This window comes from Pelodiscus sinensis, chromosome 1 (assembly GCF_052426305.1).
Source record: "Pelodiscus sinensis isolate ZL-2025 chromosome 1, ASM5242630v1, whole genome shotgun sequence".
Lineage (NCBI taxonomy): Eukaryota > Metazoa > Chordata > Testudines > Trionychidae > Pelodiscus > Pelodiscus sinensis.
The window spans coordinates 154,376,055-154,395,572 of NC_143052.1; the positions used below are offsets into that span (position 1 = coordinate 154,376,055).

Sequence of the window (19,518 nt, forward strand, 5' to 3'; positions counted from 1 at the left end):
AATTTCCCATTTGAGTTCTTTTAGAACTCTTGGGTGAATGCCATCTGGTCCCAGAGATTTGTTAACATTAAGTTTTTCTATTTGTTCCAAAACCTCCTCTAATGACACTTCAATCCGGGACAATTCCTCAGATTCATCACCCACACAGGGCGGTGCAGATTTGGGAATCTCCCCAATGTCCTCAGCCATGAAGACTGAAGCAAGAAATCATTTAGTTTCTCCGCAATGGCTTTATCGTCCTTGATTGCTCCTTTTATAGCTCGATCATCTAGGGGACCCACAGGTTTTTTTAGCAGGTTTCCTGCTTCTAATGTACTTAAACATTTTGTTGTTTCTTTTTGAGTGTTTGGCTAGCTGTTCCTCAATCTTTTTTTGCTTATTACATTTTTACATTTGATTTGACAGTGTTTATGTTCCTTTCTATTTATCTCACTAGGATTGGACTTCCACTTCTTAAAAAAAAAATACCTTTTTGTCCCTCACTGCTTCTTTTACATGGTGGTTAAGCCACGGTGACTCTCTTTTAGGTCTCTTGCTATGTTTTTCAGTTTGGGGTATACATTTAAGTTGGGCCTCTATTATGGTGTCTTTAAAAAGTTTCCATGCAGCTTTCAGGGATTTGGCTCTAGTCACTGTGCCTTTTAATTTCTGTTCAACGAATCTCCTCATTTGTGTAATTCCTCTTTTTGAAATTAAATGCCAGGGTGCTGAACTGCTGAGATGTTCTTCCCACCACAGGAATGTTGAATGTTGTTATATTATGATCACTATTCCCTCGTGGTCCTGTAACGGTTATTTCCTAGACCTCATCCTGTGCTCCACTCAGGACTAAATCGAGAATTGCCTCTCCCCTTGTGGGTTCCTTCACCAGCTGCTCCAAGAAGCAGTCATTTAAGCCATTGAGAAATTTTATCTCCGCTTCTCTTCCTGAGGTGACATGTATCCAGTCAATATGGAGGGTAATTAAAATCCCCCATTATAGAGTTCTTTATTTTGGTAGCCTCTCTAATCTCCCTCAGCATTTCAATGTCAGTATCGCTGTCCTGGTCAGGTGGTCAGTAATATACCAGTAGTGCTAATTTCTTCTTATTGGAGCATGGAATTACTATCCATAGCGATTCTATTGAACATGTTGATTCACTTAATATTTTTATTTCATTTGATTCTACATTATCTTTCACATACAGTGCCACTCCACCACCCACCCAGCCTGCTCTATCCTTTCAATATATTTTATATCCCAGTATGATTGTGTCCCACAGATTTTCCTCATTCCACTAGGTTTCAGTGATGCCTATTATGTCAATCTCCCTCATTTAATACAAGGTACTCTAGTTCTCACCCATCTTATTAGTCAGACTCCTAGCATTTGTGTAGAAGTACTTTAAAAATTTGCCACTGCTTATTTGTCTGCCCTTCCCTGATGCATTGGATTCCTTTGTAGGCAGTTGTTTGTCTGCTCTGGCCCATGATTTACCCTGTCCCCTCCTCTTTCTGACTACAGCTTAGAAGAGAATCCATTGGTAGAGATTCTCTAAGAGAAGTCTCCCTCCGATTTACATGCATCTCCCCACCAATCGGCTTTCCCCCATCTCTTAGTTTAAAAACTGCTCTACGGCTTTTTTAATGTTTAGTGCCAGCAGTCTGGTTCCACCCTGGTTTAGGTGGAGCCCATCCTTCCTGTATAGGCTCCCCCTCTCCCAAAAGTGTCCCCAGTTCCTAATAAATCTAAACCCCTCTTCCCTACACCATCGTCTCATCCACGCATTGAGACTTGGAAGCTCTTCCTGCCTACCTGGCTCTGCGCGTGGAACCAGAAGCATTTCCAAGGATGCCACCATAGAGGTCCTGGATTTCAGTCTTTCCTAGCAGCCTAAATTTGGGCTCCAGGACATCTCTCCTACCCTTCCCTACATCATTGGTACCTACATGTACCACGACCACCAGCTCCTCCCCAGCACTACACATAAGTCTGTCTAGATGCCTCGAGAGATCCACAACCTTCACACCAGGCAGGCAAGTGACCATACGGTTCTCCTGGTCATCACAAACCCAACTATCTATGTTTCTAACGATCGAATCACCCACTACTAACACCTGCCTTTCCTAACTGGCATTACCCTCCCTCTCAGAGGTATCCTCAGTGCGAGAGGATACCGCAACATTCTCTGGGAGGAGGGTCCCGACTACGGGATGGTTTCCCTCTGCTCCCATTGAATGCTCTGTTCCCTTGAGACTTACATTCTCCTTAAGAGCATTGGGGCTTCGACCGGAGGTGGGACATGTCCTGGAAAGTCTCATCAACATCTCTCTGCCTCCCTTAGCTCCTCCAGTTCAGCCACCCTGGCCTCCACCATTTACTCATGTAAAACCTGCAAGTGACCCATGCCTGATGCTGCAGGAGAAGGTGAAAACCCCCCGAGTCTCTAACTTTACCTAAGGGAAAATTCCTTCTTAGTCCCAAATATGGTGGCCAACTGGACCCCGAACATGCCAGCAGGATCCAAACATTCAGACACCTAAGTAAAAAGGCATGGCAGTAACTCAAAGCACTCCACCATTAGAGTCTCTCACTGGCTGCGAGGGATATTTGCTATTAGCAGTTGCAGTATGGCTACATGCCACCCTCTTCATACAATTACTAAGCACAGTCTTGAAGCGAGTTAAGTTTTATGACCTCATTGCTTTCCCTGAGAGGCTATTCCAAAAGTTCACTCCTCTGATTATTAGAAACCTTTGTCTAATTTCAAGCCTAAATGTATCGATGGCTAGTTTATGTGCATTTGTTCTTGTGCCCATGTTGATGCTTAAATTCAACATCTCTCCCTTTCTATCTATCCCTCTGATGTATTTAAGGAGGGCAGCCGCATCTCCCCTCAGCTGTTGTTTGATTAGGCTCAGCAAGTCAAGCTCTTTTAGCTTCTCTTGCATAAGGTAGGTTTTCCATTCTTCTGATCAGTCTAGTGGCCTGTTGCTGCACCTGTCCCAGTTTGCACTAATCTTGCTTAAATCCAGGAAACCAGAATTGCACATGCTATTCCAGTTGCGTTCTCCCCAATGTCTTGTATAATGACACACTTCACTAGGGCTATTGGCAATACCTTACCTGATGTATCCCAGCATTTCATTAGCCTTTTTCATGGCTGCCTCACATGGGCAACTTTTAGTCATCTCATAACCAACCAGTTTCCTCCTCTGTTGCTTCCAACTGACACGTCCCCAACTTATAGCAAAAATTATTTTTACTGTACTGCTAAATTTCATTCCATTCCAGCTTTGAAGGTCATCCCTATCTGACTGCATGATATTGCCAATATGGAGAAGGGCCAGAACACCTTTTTTGTCATCTGCAAATGTTAGGACACTTCCACTTCTTGTGCCATGGGCATGAATACAAATGTTAAATAATATTGGTTCCTTAAGGAATTTCACTAATAACCTCACTCCATCCTGACAGTTCACCATTCGTTATAACCCACCAGTTCTTTATCCATCTGCCAAGTCTCATTCATTCCCATCTTCTCCAATTGAATGATTTCCTTTGTGGAAATGTATCAAATGCCTTACTGAAATCCAGGTAGATCAGATTTATTGCATTGCCTGCATCTAAACTCAGTTTTCTCAAAGATAAATCAGGTTGGTCTAGCACAACCTACCTTTTGTAAAACCATGGTCTAGATTATCTGTTACCTTTTAACCTATGTTAACTACTTTCAAAATTTGTTCCAAGATCCTACATATAATCAAGGTCAAACTAACCTTCCTAAAGTTTTAGATCATTGTTTGTTTTGTCTTAAAAAAAAAAAAAAAGGCACAAGTTGAAAATCTCTCAGCTGGCACATGCTAGTCAGGCACAACTTTGGCTATTGCTAGGCTAGCGAGCCTGTGGACCAGAAAGTCAGGTTCACGGGACTGGTCGCAATGGCCCCGGGGCAGCAGTCAAGGCTGGCTGACAGAGCCAGCAGCGGGGAAGTTTGTCAGCAGAGATGTAGAAGTGACCTCCCCAGGTCTAGCAAACTCCTCATTCAGGACCAGTCACGTCCCAAAGGTGCCACACAAGGGAGGTCCATCCTGTGTTCTATTAGCAATTCTCCAGTCAGAGTACAACCCTGAGCTCCTCATGGATTAATTTTAAATCCTTGCTATTGGGTTTTGCAATTTCATGTGTTACTCTTGTGCATGCCAGTTCCTGCAGAGCCATCTGCCTCCACCCCTCATGTCTTCCCATCCTCATGCCTTCCCCCTTCATGTCGAAGTATTTTAACATTTCTCGTTAAGAATGCTTCCTCTGTAACCAGTTACTGTTTAACATCCCTATTTCCAGTCCTGCTATCAGCAGTGGCATGGAAAACCAAACCATCACTGTCTACTCAGGTTCTGAAAATCTTGGAGCCAATGTAGGAAAAGCCCATCTCAGCACCAACTCCTTATCTGGTATCAAGTTTGTGTCTATTTTCCCTTGCCCAGTACCTTTGTGGTGTTACTGCAGCTGCCTATCACGTTAAAAAAAAAAAAAAACATACCTTTCCACAAGATACATAATCAACCCTTTCCTCCTTATTGTCAACCAGGACTTGGGGAATCTTGACAGATGATCAGCTAAACAGGTCTGCCTGAGATGCTGTAGCCAGAAGGATAAATGCAATCCTTGACTGTATGCACAAAGGAATACCTAGGCACTGTGTTGGGGACCACTGTTCTATGTGTGTCATGGTTCCTACTGAATGATCAGTGCCAGCCCAAGCCATTCGTGTTCCCCTGTCTCATATCCTGCACTTCAGGAAGGATTTTGATAAATTGGAGAGGATTCAGAGAAGAGCAGGAGAATGAGTGGAAAACATGTTCTAGTGAAAGGGTCGAGGAGCTCAATCTTTTATTTTAACCAAAAGAAGATTAAGGGGTCACTTGATCAGTTTAATTGTTTCTCATGTGGGTACTTCTAAAGAGACAGCTCTTCAATCAAGCAAATGTATGACAAGATCAGATAGCTGGAAGCTGATGCTAGTTAATTCAATCTAGAAAGCACAAAGTACTAGTTTTAAAAATAGTGAAGGTAATAACCATTAGAACAACTTACCACAGGCTACAATGGATTCTTTGCTGCTAGCTAGGCTTTTTTTTTTCCCTTCAAATGTTTCTAATTCGAACAAGAATTAGTTCAGGAGGTTGTACTAGATCATCCCTTTGGTCTCTTCTGATTTTATAATTTATGAATGTTCTCATTCAACAGGTTCTCAAGTAGCATTTAAAATTATATTTTATACGAGTAATGAAATCTGACAAAGTTGACTGGCTTCATATCTCACTTATCTTTCTTCCATACTAAAGAACTGCAAACAAGTGTTTGCTTTTTTAAAAAAAAATAAAAGTTCCTTTGCCTTTTTTAAAAAATGTTAAATGTTTTTTAAAATGTGACTTTGCCTTTTTTTAAAATAAATAAAAGTTCCACACCAAATCATGGAAGAAAATAGTCAAATATTTCAGTTTTCAAAGTGGATTTTAAAAAAATCCTCATCCTGGGTTTAATTTACTTTATTCTACTGCCATGCATAATACTGCAGACGGCAGTTAAAATGCAGAGGCAAAATGGTCCTGGGGGGGCATAAGCTTAGACTGCTTAATTTCAGCTCTCACTGGGTCTGGGGTCGACCCTGGCTGTGGTTCTGTATTTTACAGTGTTCGTGGGCCCCACCACCAGCCTCAGCTGGGCTTGCTCAGTGCCTGCAGGTGATATGACAGCGGCTTGCTCCAGGTCCAGCAACCCTTGTCTGCAGTGGGTCCCACTGGAGACCCTCCCCCGGGACAGGGGCTGCTGCCACAGCAGCCTGTGTTCAAGGCCAGCCCCATGGGGGGGGGGGGGGCAGGGCCCCGCTTTTGGTGGGTGGGTGGGTAACATTTTCTTTGCATATGTATTACTTGCACAATAAATAGCAAAGAGAGTTGAGTGACCCGCTTCCAGCAGCTTGTCACACACGCCCCTCAGACCCCGGCCGCAGGGCCCCTTGACCCTGCCTCCTCTGGGCCGCTTTCAGCGGGGGGCGGAGGGAGCAGAAGCGGCCCCAATGCACCCGCCGGCTCTTGGAGGGAGGCAGAAGCGGCTCTTGTCCAGTCCGCGGTGACCCAGCCCCAGTCACGGGACCGGCCCTGCCAAGCCACGGGGGCAGAATCGGCTTCAGTCTGGCTCCAGTGGCCCATCTGCCGTGCGAGGGGCTGGCCGCGCCCGGAGCAGCAGGAGAGGTGGAAGCAGCTGCGGCGACCCTGGATTGTCTCCCCACCAGCCGCGGCTGCCCAATCCCGCCTCCTCCCCCACGTGCCTTCCCTGCCTCCTGCAAGCCCCCCCCCCTGCCCTGAGCCCCCCCCATATGCACTCCTGCCACAGCTCCCTGCATCCCCACATACTCCCCACCCCTCTGCCCTGAGCGCGCCCCTCCCGCACTGCTCCCCACCCTGTCTTTACATTTCTCACAGGCAGGTCGCACTGCAGCCCCTGCCCGGAAGCCCAGCTCAATGGGGAAGGGCGGGTTGTGATACAGCAGCGGTACTTGTAAGAAATTTAAATTACTTTCACCCTTGATTGTAGTGAGCACAACTAGTTACCAGAAACGCTGGGGGACAGTAATAATGGCTGACAAGAAGGGAAAGCTCTGGTCTGTTGTGAAAGTTTGAGAGAAAATCTTCATGAAATATATTTAAGATGCAAAGCAGTTATTGGTGTCACACACACTCACACACACACAAAAACACGCAGATTTTAAGAGAAGACTGAAAAAATAGAGTCTTAAGTCCTTATATGTAGTCGTGGCCGAGTGGTTAAGGCGATGGACTAGAAATCCATTGGGGTCTCCCCGCGCAGGTTCGAATCCTGCCGACTACGGATGTTGCTTTTGAGCTAATTTCTCTTTTGCTTACATGTATTGAGACATTTCTCAATATCCTCCAAGTTTATCCTCCCAACACCAGTAAAATTACACTGTAGACTGGGGGGGGGTGCATCTACACAGTACCCCATAGGTTGAAATAAGCTCTATTCACATTTTGTAGCTTATTTTGAGTGTATTTAGAAATATCTTAGTTAATAATTTGGCACTGTCTACACAGTGCCAAATTTCAAAATAAAGCATTATTCCAAAACATCCCTTACTCCTCATGGAATGAGGTTTTCAGGGACGTTGGAATAGTGAGCCCCTTATATTCAGAAATAAGGGGCTTGCTGTGAAGATGTGAGATAGCTATTTCCAGTACAGCCTGTCTCCGACTTACGAAGCGGTTACAGACCAAGCAATTGGTCGTAACTCGGTTTGTTCATAAGTCGGACCCCATACAGTTACACTTGACCGCGCTGTTCATAAGCGCAGATCGCGTTCGTAACTCGGGGTCCTCCATTTACAACATTTTTGGTCGTAACTGCGAACAGTTGTAAGTCGATCATTCGCAACTCGGGGACCAGCTGATATCCCAAAATAGTATTGCAGTGTAGACAAAGCCACAGAGGGACTGTGTTAATTTAACCCCTCCAAAGAGGGGCAAAGGGAGCCCCAAAATTCAATGGAATACAGAGGTATGGATGTGAGTTATTAATACAGTCCTCCCTCTACCCGCAGGCTTCATTGGGTCCACTAGCACAGGAAGGGGGAGTCCCAGAGAGAAAGTACAAGGCCCCCCCACACACACGCTTCCATTCATGTCATCCGGGGTGGCTAGCAGCCTGATTCCTTAGTCTGATTTTCCCCACTTTAAATAAATTTCATTATTTCCCCCATGTAGGTGCGTTACAGTAGCCACCCTACCATTTCGCTGTTTAGGGCTTTAAACCCTCTGCCTGGCCCTCAGCTCACCTCTGCAGGACACAAATGGTATTTGCCACCTTTATTACATCCTGCCGGAGTTTTGCCTAAGCAGACAGAGTGATGAGTTACTAGAAGGGGATCATGTGCAAAACCCAGGGCATTTTGGCACTATCTCTGGGTAACATCTGTTAGCCTGAAATAGCGTTGTGTGCATCTTAACTGTACTCCCGTTATTTTGAAATACATTTGAAATAATGGGCTTCCTGTAAACCTTGTTGGACAATGAATATGGAAGACACCGGAATAGTGCTCTATTTAAAAATAAGCTACACGATTTGCATAGCTCAAACTGTGTACCTTATTTTGAGCTTTGCGCGACTGTGTAGACACACACTTCTTGGGTAAAGTAGCCTTAATTCTTCGGCATCGGAATTAGGCTACATCTACACTGCAACACTATTTTGGGATACTGGAGTAGCCCAAAATAGCTATCCCACATCTCCACAGCAAGCCCATTATTTTGAAATGTAACGGGCTTACTATTCCGATGTTCCTGTAAACCTCATTCCATGAGGAGTAAGGGACGTTTCAGAAGAGCGATGTATTTAAAAATAAGAAGATAGTGCCAAATTTTGAAATAAGCTATTTAAAAATTGATTTGAAATAAACTATGCAATTTGTGTAGCTTAAATTGCATAGCTTATTTCGAGTGACTGGTGCAGTGTAGATGCACTCTCAGCTACAGCCAGGCAATGATAGAGCTTTTCCACTTCTTGAAGCTCATTTGGGGCACATCTACACAACAGGGCTAAGCTTGACATAAGCATTGCAGCTGGAACTATGCTAATTGCATAGTGTAAATCAAAATAGATTAGTTTGGCTTTTGGCCCTTTCTACGCAGACTTATTTCAAAATAGAGGACTCTTCCCCTGACTTTCCTTACTCCTCATACAATGAGGGTTACAGAAGTCGGAGTAAAACACCTGTTATTTCGAAATAATGGGCTTGCTCTGTAGATGCACACGATGTTATTTCAGAGTAAGTGACGTTATTCAGAAATAACGCTTCTGTGTAGTCATAACCTTGTAGCCCAGTCCAATGTTACTGAGATTAGACACCCTTCACAGTTTACCACATTCAACTTGACAAGCTCCCCAGCCCACCTACTTCAGATCGCCTTCCCTTTAAGATGGCACTAGGTCAGGTGCCATTATCCAATAACCTTCCTCTGTGGGTTATTAATACCATCACCTTGCAAAGAGCACCTTGGGCTTTGAATAGGCCTGGCTGCATGCCACCCTCCTTGACCACAGCGCTGATCCCGCTCCAAGTCCCTTACCTATTGCAGGCCAGCACTACCATCGGGTTTCTTAGTCTTGCTTCATAAACACAGCCTGACCTCTCACAGCCATTTCCCAGCTTTAAAGCAGCAACCGCACCAGCTCTCATCTTACCATCTCCCACTGCCATCTGGATAACCCCGGCGCCTCCCTTGCTCCCTTGGGTATGGCTAGACTGCGTTGCTATTCTGGGATATTAGAAGCACCCACTATGTCCCGAAATAGCAAGCACACTATTCCCCAGCCCTCCTTCCATGAAGGTTAAGGAATTTGTCTGAATAGTGCCTTCTTTTAAATGTGATTCTGTCTATGCAGTGCCAAATTTCAAAATAAGCTCTTCTGACCTAGACACGGAATAAGCAGCTTATTCGGACAGCAGGGGCTGTCTAGAGTAGATGTACCCTTGGCTACACTGCTCACGTTACTTTAGTGATCTAATTAGACCAAAGCGAACACTGACTAACGCTAAGCTGCACGTGCACCTCTGTGCTGCTCCCACCAGCGTTAGCTGCGCTGGGAAAAGAAGAACCCCTATTGCAACCAGTGTGAGCCACCTAACATCAAGCGATTTGCCTGACTCACTGATGAAAATACTGAAACGCAATACAATGTAGCACTTTAAAGACTAACAAGATGGTTTATTAGATGATGAGCTTTCGTGGGCCAGACCCACTTCCTCAGATCAAATAGTGGAAGAAAGTAGTCACAACCATATATACCAAAGGATACAATTAAAAAAAATGAACAAATATGAAAAGGACAAATCACAACGCAATGTACACTAGTGCCCCAGTAGTGGCACTGCTACACCATTTATTGGTCATTGTAGGAAAAATTACTAACATTGCTGTTGTAAAAAGGCCAGCTGAGAGCTAGGGAAAGGTAAAAGTCTACTTCATCTGCGTGACACACAATTAAAAGCAGAGCAGTTCGGTCTCTTTTTCCACTTTTCTTCTTTTACATTAAATATGTTCCTTTAGCCAAGAAGCCTGATGTGCGGGAAATTTTAATTAATGAATGTCATGAGAGTTTGGAAGAGAATTTATAGCGACAGATTTATATATTCAAAACACTTGAAACATAAGAATAAACCGAGACAACTTATTTAAGAGAAGAAAAAATGTATTGTCAGAAGTGGGATTCGAACCCACGCCTCCAGGGGAGACTGCGACCTGAACGCAGCGCCTTAGACCGCTCGGCCATCCTGACAGCTGTGAAAACCTACTTCTCCCTTCAGATATATAATGTTTGCTCTGTTTCTTCTCAGTGGAATTATTAGCATTTAGGTGGTTGAGTGATTTACCTAGGTTTCTTTGAGCATTCTCCCCCACCAACACATTCTAGCAGCACAGATTACTGGGTGTTGCTACCACCTTGTGGCCTTCTCTTACACATTTCCATGCATCTGCCCTAGTTACACATGCTGGATATTGCATCACTTTGTAAACATAAGACGAAAGCTCATTGTGGGTTCCCAGAATGGAAGATCTAGGGATGGTTTTGTCACATTGGATATATCCACACTGCAACCTTATCTTGGGATACCGGAATATCCTGAAATAGCTATCCCCATTATTTTGGGCTTGCTATTCCGGCGTCCCTGTAAACCTCATTCTATGAGGAGTAAGGGACTATTTGGAATAGTGCTTTATTTTGAAATGTGGTGCTGTGTAGACAATGGCAAATGTTGAAATACGCTACAGCAGTGGTCCCCAACCTTTAGAGGCTCCCGGGCGCCCAGGAGGTGGGGCCACTCACGCACCGGGCGCCCGGGGGCAGGGTCACGCGTCCGGGGGCACGCCAGGGGACTGGGATGCCCTTGCACCCGGCGCCGGCATGTGCCTTAGGGCCGGGGCTGGGGCCGCCCGAGCGCCTTGTGCTGTGGGCCCGGGGCCGGCGCTGCCGCCCGAGCCACGCGCCTGGGGCCGGCACCGCGCACCCGAGCGCCCGCATTTGCCCCGGGGCTGGGGCCACCCGAGCGCCGTGCACCCAGCGCCGGTGCATGTTGCACGCCTGGGGCCGGCGCCTCCCATGCGCCGGGGTGGGGCCGGCCCAGGTTGTCGGCGGGCACACACGAATGCCCCAGCAGGCGCCATGGCGCCCGTGGGCACCGCGTTGGGGACCACTGCACTACAGTAATTCCTTGCTTAACATGTTTTCATGATAGCACGATTTTGGGGGGGGAACATTTTTCAAACAACATGACCCGTCCCCGCAATAACACGATTTCTTCTAGGGCCAGCCAGTGGCCAGCAGCTGCGCGAGGCTTTCCATGCAAAGCGGCAGAAGTTCTCCACTAGCTGTGCTGTTCCCTGGTGACCCCCTCTGGCCGAATGCCTCGCTCCCTCTCCTCTGCCCCCTGCTTGCAGCGGGCGGCTGGGTTTCCCCAGCTCGCAGGTAACCAGCAGCTGCGTGGGGCTTCGTCTGCCTCCTTACAAAGCGGCAGAGGTTTGCCGCTTGCCACGCAGTTCCCTGGTGATCCCCTCTGGCCGGACGCAAGGCACCTGGCCAGAGAGGGTCACCGGGAAACTGCGCGGCAAGTGGAGACCCTCCACCGCTTTGTAAGGAGGCAGACGAAGCCCCGCGCAGCTGCCGGTGACCAGCCAGCTGGGGAAACCCACCCCCTGGCTGCAAGCCCTCTCCCCTGTCCTTCCCGTCCCTTCCCCAGAGCCAAACACCTCCCCTCCCTGCTATAACCCAGTCCTCTTTCTTCCCCAACCTTATGTCCCGGTCCCAGCTGCTAACAAATGCAGGCTGGAGCTGCAAGCGCACGTGCGCTTGAAACGCAACTCCCACCTTTTCCATTATTTTCAATGGGAAAATGGACCCAGCATAACATGTTTTTCATTTAGCACGATCATTTTCTGAAACGTTTCTACCGTGTTAAATAAGAAATTACTGTATTTCAAAATAGCGTCCAACTAAGATATGCAATTTGCATAGCTCAAATTGAGTATCTTATTTCGAGTTAGGGTGCAGTATAGATGCACCCTCAGATAATTGAAACAGGAGACCTGATTGGCATTCCATGAAAGCACTTTTTCTTTAGGGCAAGACTACTTTCTTTTGTTCAGCACAATAGGGACTCAGTTCATCATCTAAATACAGTAACCAGCTTCTTGCTGGCACATATTCAGTCAGCTCCACCTGTGAATCCCACTTGAAATTGTTACTTTGTATAAGATTTTGTACTGATTTAAAATGTTGACATAAGATATTGAGGGCACAGCAGGGCTAAAGTTGAATTAAGCTATGCGACTTCAGCTACATCACTTGCGTAGCTTAAGTCAAACTAGCTTAACTCAGCTTTCGGTGCGGTCTACACAGCAGAAAGTCGAAGAAAGAACACTCATCCTTCCACTTCCCTTACTCCTCATGAAATGAAGGTTACCATAAATTGGAGCAAGAAGTCCTCCAGCTTGATATTATTTCCAAATAATAGCTTGTAGTGTAGATGCACACTATGTTATTTCGGAATAACGTTAGTTATTCCAAAATAATGCTGCTGTGTAGACGTACCCTCAGTGGTTGTGGCCCTGGTTACTTACTGCTTCTTTTTAATTAAATCTTGAGTTCTGAATGGGTGAGTGTGTTCTTTATTATTTCTAATTAATTTGTAGGAAAAGATTCCAGGGGAGTATAATGAGAATTGCTACTAGTGAGAGATCCTTTATTGACCATGTCATAAAGAAAAATGAACACATAGCCATTTCAAACCTGCAGTTAACTCAGCCTTTTGTTTTAAAAGTAATAGTAAAATATGAAAGCAAGATCACATTCATAATTTTTCCACTATTGTTCATTACAATAACTAGATAAACACCACAGCGCCTACACATGGATTAAAATTTGTGTTAACAATAGTTAGCAAATAAATACATTGGGCCCACCCTTTGTGCCTCTAACGGTACGTCTATCAGCAGTGTTATTTTGGAATAAAATCAGTTACTCTGAAATAACATAGTGAACATCTATACTACAAGCCATTATTTCAAAATAATGTGAAACTTGAGGACTTCTTACTCCGACTCCTGGTAACCCTCATTTCACGAGGCGTAAGGGAAGTGGAAGGAAGAGTGTTCAACTTCAACTTCCTGCTGTGTAGACAGCACCAAAAGCTGAGTTAAGCTATTTCAACTTCAGGTACGCAATCGACATAGCTGAAGTTGCATAACTTAATACAACTTATGGTACATCTACACAGCAAGACCTAACACAAAAACCTGTTTTACCATAACCACTAATGGGGGAAAAATATTGCTGAGTCCCGTACAAATATTTACTCTTTACTGCTCCTTTAATGATATTCAACAGGTGCTCTTTATATTTCAGTTTATAAAACAAGCAGGTTAAAAAAAAAGAAATATCACAGTCTCAGGTCCCTTGCTGCTGGAGGACTTCAGCATCTTGGAAAATATAACTAGAAGTATCAGCCACAGCTCTGACTGCACTTGAAGGCTTTTCTACCACTAACTAAGTAGGGAAGGGTTATCATCTATTGTGACATCATATTCCGTTCCCCCCAAAACTTGCAAAACCCCTCTATGAAAGAGGTGAGGACCTGACCAAATAGGAAAAGATACTAGAATTATACTGTAGTTATATTGTATTTACACTGGGTGATGTAAAAGGTCCAATAGTGCTTGTCCTTGCGTCCTTACCACCACCTTTAATCCTATTTTGGGGCTCAGGCCTCAGGTAATTCTGGACTAATTTTAAGTCTGTGTCTGCCCTGGTATAGAGTAGTGCCCAACAGGCAGGTCTTTCACCCTAGAGACTCTAGGTCCTGCCTTCACTTGAACCTCTAAATAAACCGTATGTCCCTTCTTGTGGCTTAGGCCACCCTGGGTCCTAAACCTGCCCATTTCTCTGGGTCCTGACCCAGGGACCCTACAAATATTAGCCCCACACTGCCTCATTAAGCTCTATTGCTGCTGCATTCACATAGCCCCGTTCCCTTCACCCTTATTTCAGGGCTGAAGTTCTCTCTCACAGAACAAGTGTCAGATCAGATTCCATCTTCAGCTCCAGCATGGAGCCCCTTCCTCACTCCTCTGATCTCTGCAGCACCTTTTAGCTGAGTCTGCATAGAAAGCTGCGAGAAACCAATCTTAGGGGGCCCACCTTCACTGCTCCTTTTCGAAAAGGGTCATTGCAGGCCCAGAAGGCTTCTAGCATAGGCCCCAAAGTACACCCCATCACAAATTGTTTTTAGAAGAGCCCACCTAGAATTGTAATGGATACAACTTAACAAAAGATTTCATGTGTATAGCCAGAAACATGCCCATTAGATTAGTGAACAGCCTTTCCAGAGAAAGGGCTGGAAGCTCCATGATGGGACATTTTTAGTTCTCCCTGAAGAATATACCATTTGAAGTCAGTGGTGGTAGGAGTAGAATCAGACCTGCTAAGTTGCTGCGATTTTCATCCCTCATGCAGTTTTCATCCCTCATGCTTCATTTTGCTGGAGAGCATATGCAATTTGAAACAAATTGAAACATTTTCCCTACAGACTCTGGAAAAGTCAAGTGAGAGATGGATTGTGCTGCCAGTGAGGGATTTAGGGAGGTCATAGAAGGCATTTTCCCATTTCTAACCCTATAGAAATCCACAGCCATTCTGCAGCCAGGTGAGGTTTTTTGCTATGGATGGAGCTATGAGCACATATTCAATGTGGCTGCATCTAGACTGGCAAGTTTTCTGCAAAAGCAGCTGCTTTTGCAGAAAAACTTGCTGTCTACACTGGCCGCCTGAATTTCCACAAGAACACTGACTTCCTACTGTCTGAAATCAGTGCTTCTTGCGGAAATACTATGCTGCTCCCATTCGGGCAAGAGGGCCAGTGTAGACAGCTCAGATTTGTTTTGCACAAAAAAGCCCCAATCGCGAAAATGGCAATTGGGGCTTTTTTGCAGAAAAGCGCGTCTAGATTGGCACGGCTGCTTTTCTGCAAAAAGTGCTTTTGCGGAAAAGCGTCTGTGCCAATCTAGATGCTCTTTTCTGCAAATGCTTTTAATGGAAAACTTTTCAATTAAAAGCATTTGCAGAAAATCATGCCAGTCTAGACGTAGCCTATGTGTGAAAACTGACAAGTGTTTGCCCCCAATTCCCTCAAGTATCTTTGAGGCAGAATGGAATCACAATGGATTTTTTTTCCAAACCTCATATTATACTGGAACTGATGTGATCACCTCTCCTAGTACCTCCCGGGTTCTGAGGACTCTCTAAAGGACCAAGAAAGGGACTGGAGCCAAAGCCATCTTAGATGCTCCAGAAACAGCACACCTTCTGAGAGATAAGGGGAACAAACACTTACTTGACAAGATCACATTGCAACATATCTGATGGAACAGGGATTACTCAAAACAATCGATATTGCCCACTCTCATGTGTCATCGTATTAATCTTTTATCACCTAGACTTATGCAAGGAAATGAAAGCCCCGTTTCTTACCAGCACTCCTGTGCATCACACCCTTATTACATTGTATCAGAAATAAAGTTTCTTTGTTAAAGTGGAGACAAAATAGACTGAAGAATTCAGTAGATAAGAGAACCTGTTGAGAGTAGCAGAGGTGATGGTTGCAGGTGTCCTTGGAAGTTGAATCCCAAAAGAAATGTGCAGTGGAGAGGAAATAAGTGTATGGCACATGCGTGGCTTTGGGGGTGAGAAAGAAAGAACAAATATAAGGTACTTAGAGTGCTAATCCAGATAGAAAACAAACAGCAAACATTTTACTACTACAAGTATCTTATTACTGGCACCTGCCATAAAGTGTGAAGGACCTAGGATGTAAGCTGATCAGTCCTCAGGGAGGAACCTTGGGAGCAGCCAAGCCTGGGGAGGTCTGGAGTTTGCATTTCATTCTGATCTCTTTGAAGTGTAACTGAAACCCAAGGAAGGAAGTGAAATTTCTACCACCTGCATGCATCCTGTTTTGAGCAGGATGGAGAATCCACTTGTCACTTAGGGCAGTGATCTCCAACCTTTTTAAGCACAAGATCACTTTTTGAATTTAAGTGCAATCCAGGATCTACCTCAAAACCAAACACTCTTGCCCCATCTCCTTCACGCCCCTTCTCTGAGGCCCCGCCCCTGTTCACTCTGTCCTCCCTCCCCCATTCTCCCTCCCTTTCACCAGGCAAGGGCAAAGGGTTGGGGCATAGGCTAGGGGTTTGGGGGGGGGGGGGACTCTGAGCTGATCCTGGGGCAGGGGATTATGGTGCAGGAGGGGGGGGGTGTAGGCTCTGTAAGGGAGTTTGGGTCCAGGGGGCTCAGGGCTAGGGCAGGGCTTGGGTTGTAAGGGGGGGGTTCATGACTGGGGCAGGGGTTTAGAGATGGCTCCAGCTGGATATTGCTTACCTCAGGTGGCTCCTGGGTGGTGGCGCAGTGGGGCTAAGGAAGGCTGCCCCCTGCCCTGTGGCCCTGCCCCACTCTCAAAAGCAGCCAGCAAACTCCCTCCATCCCAATACAGTGTGGGAGAAGGGGCACCCTGACATCAGCACCCCCTTCCCTGCTCTGTACCGCAAGCAGGAGGCTCTGGGCAGAGGCGAGGGGGGGCAGCTCCAAAGCAAAGGGCAGGAGGTGGGGAAGAGCAGCTGAAGTGCTGTGTTTGATCGCCTCTTGGCCAAACCACTCAGGATCACCTGTCAGAGGTTCCAAGATCTACCAGTAGATTCCAATCCCAATCTACTGGTTGGTGACCACTGATTTAAGGCATGTCTACACTAGGCAGTTATTCTGAAATAAGGCAAGTGTCCATACTACCAAGCTCGTTATTTCAAAATAAAGGGCTTGTTATTTTGAACTAACTCCTGCTTGCAAAGAGAATTAGCACTACTTCAAAATTGTTATTTTGGGAGTTATTGTCTCTAAATAACTTATTTAGAGACAACTCCCTAATGTAGACATGCCCTTAGATATAAACTATGCACTCAAGAAGTACAAAGGAATATATATACACCATTTATTAACAAAAAATGTATTTTGAAATCTATTTCTTCTATTGCTTTATTCTCCTCCTCTTCCATTTTTTATTCAATTCTACCCATTTCTATCATTTTCCTTTTTGGTATTTTTCTCTGAAAAACAGTTCTTTCCTTCACTTTCACTCAATTCCTTTAACCAACCTCTTGCTCTTTCCTATCTCACAGTCTTTTCCCTTTTGCTCCACTCTTCTTCGGTCTTATTTGCAGCCAAGTTCTCTCCCATTCTAATAAAGGAGAAAAAGATCTTCAACTATAGAGAATATGCTTAACCCTCTTCCCCCGGCTCAAAATAAGACAAAGCAGAATCTACTTGACTCAGGATTACAGACATGATTTATTTATAGTTTCATTAGTCTTTATTGCATTCAGCTTCTAACTTAAATATAAAACCATTCCAAAAAATCCAGTTGTTTCTCCTCCTGGATCAGTTTTTATAACAACTTGAATTAGTGCTCTAATAAGAACTAGCCACTTTAAATACAAGGCTTTTGTTGAAAATGCCCTGGTTGTCTCCAGGCCCTGGATGGCTTTTAAGCTGTTTGCTTTAAGAAGCAGTTAGAGGCCAAAGAGAAGCTTGAGGTCAGCCAGTGTGAGTTTGGTGAACGAGTCTCCTGTGCCCGATAGCACTTGCTGAGCCAGATCTTTCTTCTTGGTTTGAAGCTGTGAGATCTTTTCTTCCACTGTATCCTCACAGACAAACCTAAAACCCAAAGCATCACATCATCCTAATGTCTGAAAACAATAGCATTTCAAGTTTGCATCCCTTTCCAACTTTCAGTGACTCACCTTGATTTCAAGAAGAGATTAAATAATTTTTATAGTACCATTCACCCAAGATTCACATAGCAGCCACCATCATTTATCCTATTAAACATTTATGTTTTCAATTTGAAACTTACCATTTTTAATTATAAGGAAAGAAATTTGAGTTCTTAACCAATCCCTCCTTGAGCCATAGTTCTTACTAAGGATTTCCAAACGCAGATGGCCACAAGTAGAACCAAGAGCTTGAAGGCCACATTAAACACATGTAACTATATGTTTGTCCTTACGAGTGTCTTGCTGAAAGCAAACGGGTTGATCACTGAACTGCACTCAGCAGTGAAAAAGACCCAAGGCATTCATCAAGCCATTGAAGGAGAAGAATAGAACTGGGTTTTGTCTTATACAGACATTCTCCTTTATAGATTAGATTTACGTTTGTGCTCTAATAACTTGGACACTATAAGAGCTACCACAACCAAACTTTGCAAGGGATAACCTTTTCTCCAGAAGGTTTTAAGGTACTTTTGGACCCGATTGGGCCCGATCTCAACCTGTAAAAATAAAAAATAACCCGTTGAGCTGCAGGGGCAGCCCCACCCACCGCAGGTCACGTGCCTGCCGCCTGCAGCCCCCAGCACCATCCGGGACTCACCCCACCCCCACGATGGCTCAGGAACCCGTCCTGCCCCCTGCGGCTACGGTCACCAGGTAATCTTTAAAAAACAGACACACTTGATCAGGGGCAGGAGGGAGAAGGAACCAGCCAGGAGGGGAGCAGGGCTGGGGGGCCCTGAAAGCAGAGCTAGCGGGGGGGGGGGGGGGGCAGGGGCAGCAGGGCTGGCTGGGGGAGACTGGGTGAGGGGTGGCCGGTGGGAAGCAGAGCTGGTCAGGGGTGGGGAGGCTGTCGGGGGCAGCAGGGCTGGCCAGGAGAGATCGGCAGAGGGGCGGCTGGTGGGAAGCAGAGATGGCGGGGGGGAGGGAGGGGGGGGAGGCGGTCGGGGCAGTGGGGCTGGCCAGGGGAGATCGAGGAGGGATGGCCGGCAGGAAGCAGAGATGGTAAGCGAATCGGCCAGCAGGGAGCAGGACCGAGCAACGCCGGGTAATTTCAGATATAACAACCAGGAGGCAAATTCCAGAAACATTCTTACAATGCAGCTTCTGTATTCTGTGCACAGCCCAGACGTTCAGAAACAAGCCTCAAAACAAGCCCTTAGTTGAAGCCAAGATTTTATAAGACTGTTGCCAGTCATGTGCACTGCTAACTAAGGTGTAGAAGAGCTGACCTGTGTATCACCACATCATTCTTTTGCCCCACGCGATATATGCGGTCACATGCCTGGTCTTCAAGTGCAGGATTCCTGAAAAGCAAGAAAACTGCTCAATCTAGTGGCTTATTAACCTTAGAAACAATGAAGACATGTATCAGTTGTCCTTGTTCTCAGCCATCTGTCCCACACATTGTGATGCTACTTATTCCCTCTAGCCAAGAAACCTGATCTCCTCCTAAACTCCATTACAATTCAGCACATCAAATATCCCACCTAAAATGAGATGCGCCCCAGGCCCCGGCCCCTGTTGAAGATCTGCTACCTCTTCCAGTGAAGCTTGCATTGCGCACTGGAACTGCTATACCAAATC

At 45.5% G+C, this 19,518-nt stretch overlaps 1 protein-coding gene and 2 non-coding genes across 4 annotated transcripts in view; 1 reads left to right on the forward strand and 2 right to left on the reverse strand.

Annotated features, from left to right (window-relative positions):
* The first annotated feature begins 6,792 nt into the window (after nt 1-6,792).
* On the forward strand, nt 6,793-6,874 carry TRNAS-AGA (transfer RNA serine (anticodon AGA)). The gene has a single exon. It is a non-coding gene; the product is annotated as a tRNA-Ser (tRNA).
* A 3,379-nt stretch (nt 6,875-10,253) lies between these two features.
* On the reverse strand, nt 10,254-10,336 carry TRNAL-CAG (transfer RNA leucine (anticodon CAG)). The gene has a single exon. It is a non-coding gene; the product is annotated as a tRNA-Leu (tRNA).
* Nucleotides 10,337-17,430: 7,094 nt separating this feature from the next.
* The window catches only part of TTF2 (transcription termination factor 2), a 46,248-nt gene continuing 44,160 nt past the window's right edge, over nt 17,431-19,518 (reverse strand). For both annotated transcript variants that reach the window (XM_075907078.2, XM_075907084.2), the window contains 2 exons: nt 19,164-19,238; nt 17,431-17,815 (listed from right to left, as the gene is read on the reverse strand). In XM_075907078.2, the coding sequence (XP_075763193.2) occupies nt 17,671-17,815; nt 19,164-19,238 (220 nt within the window). In that variant the 3' untranslated portion in view covers nt 17,431-17,670. The remainder of the gene's footprint in view (nt 17,816-19,163; nt 19,239-19,518) is intronic.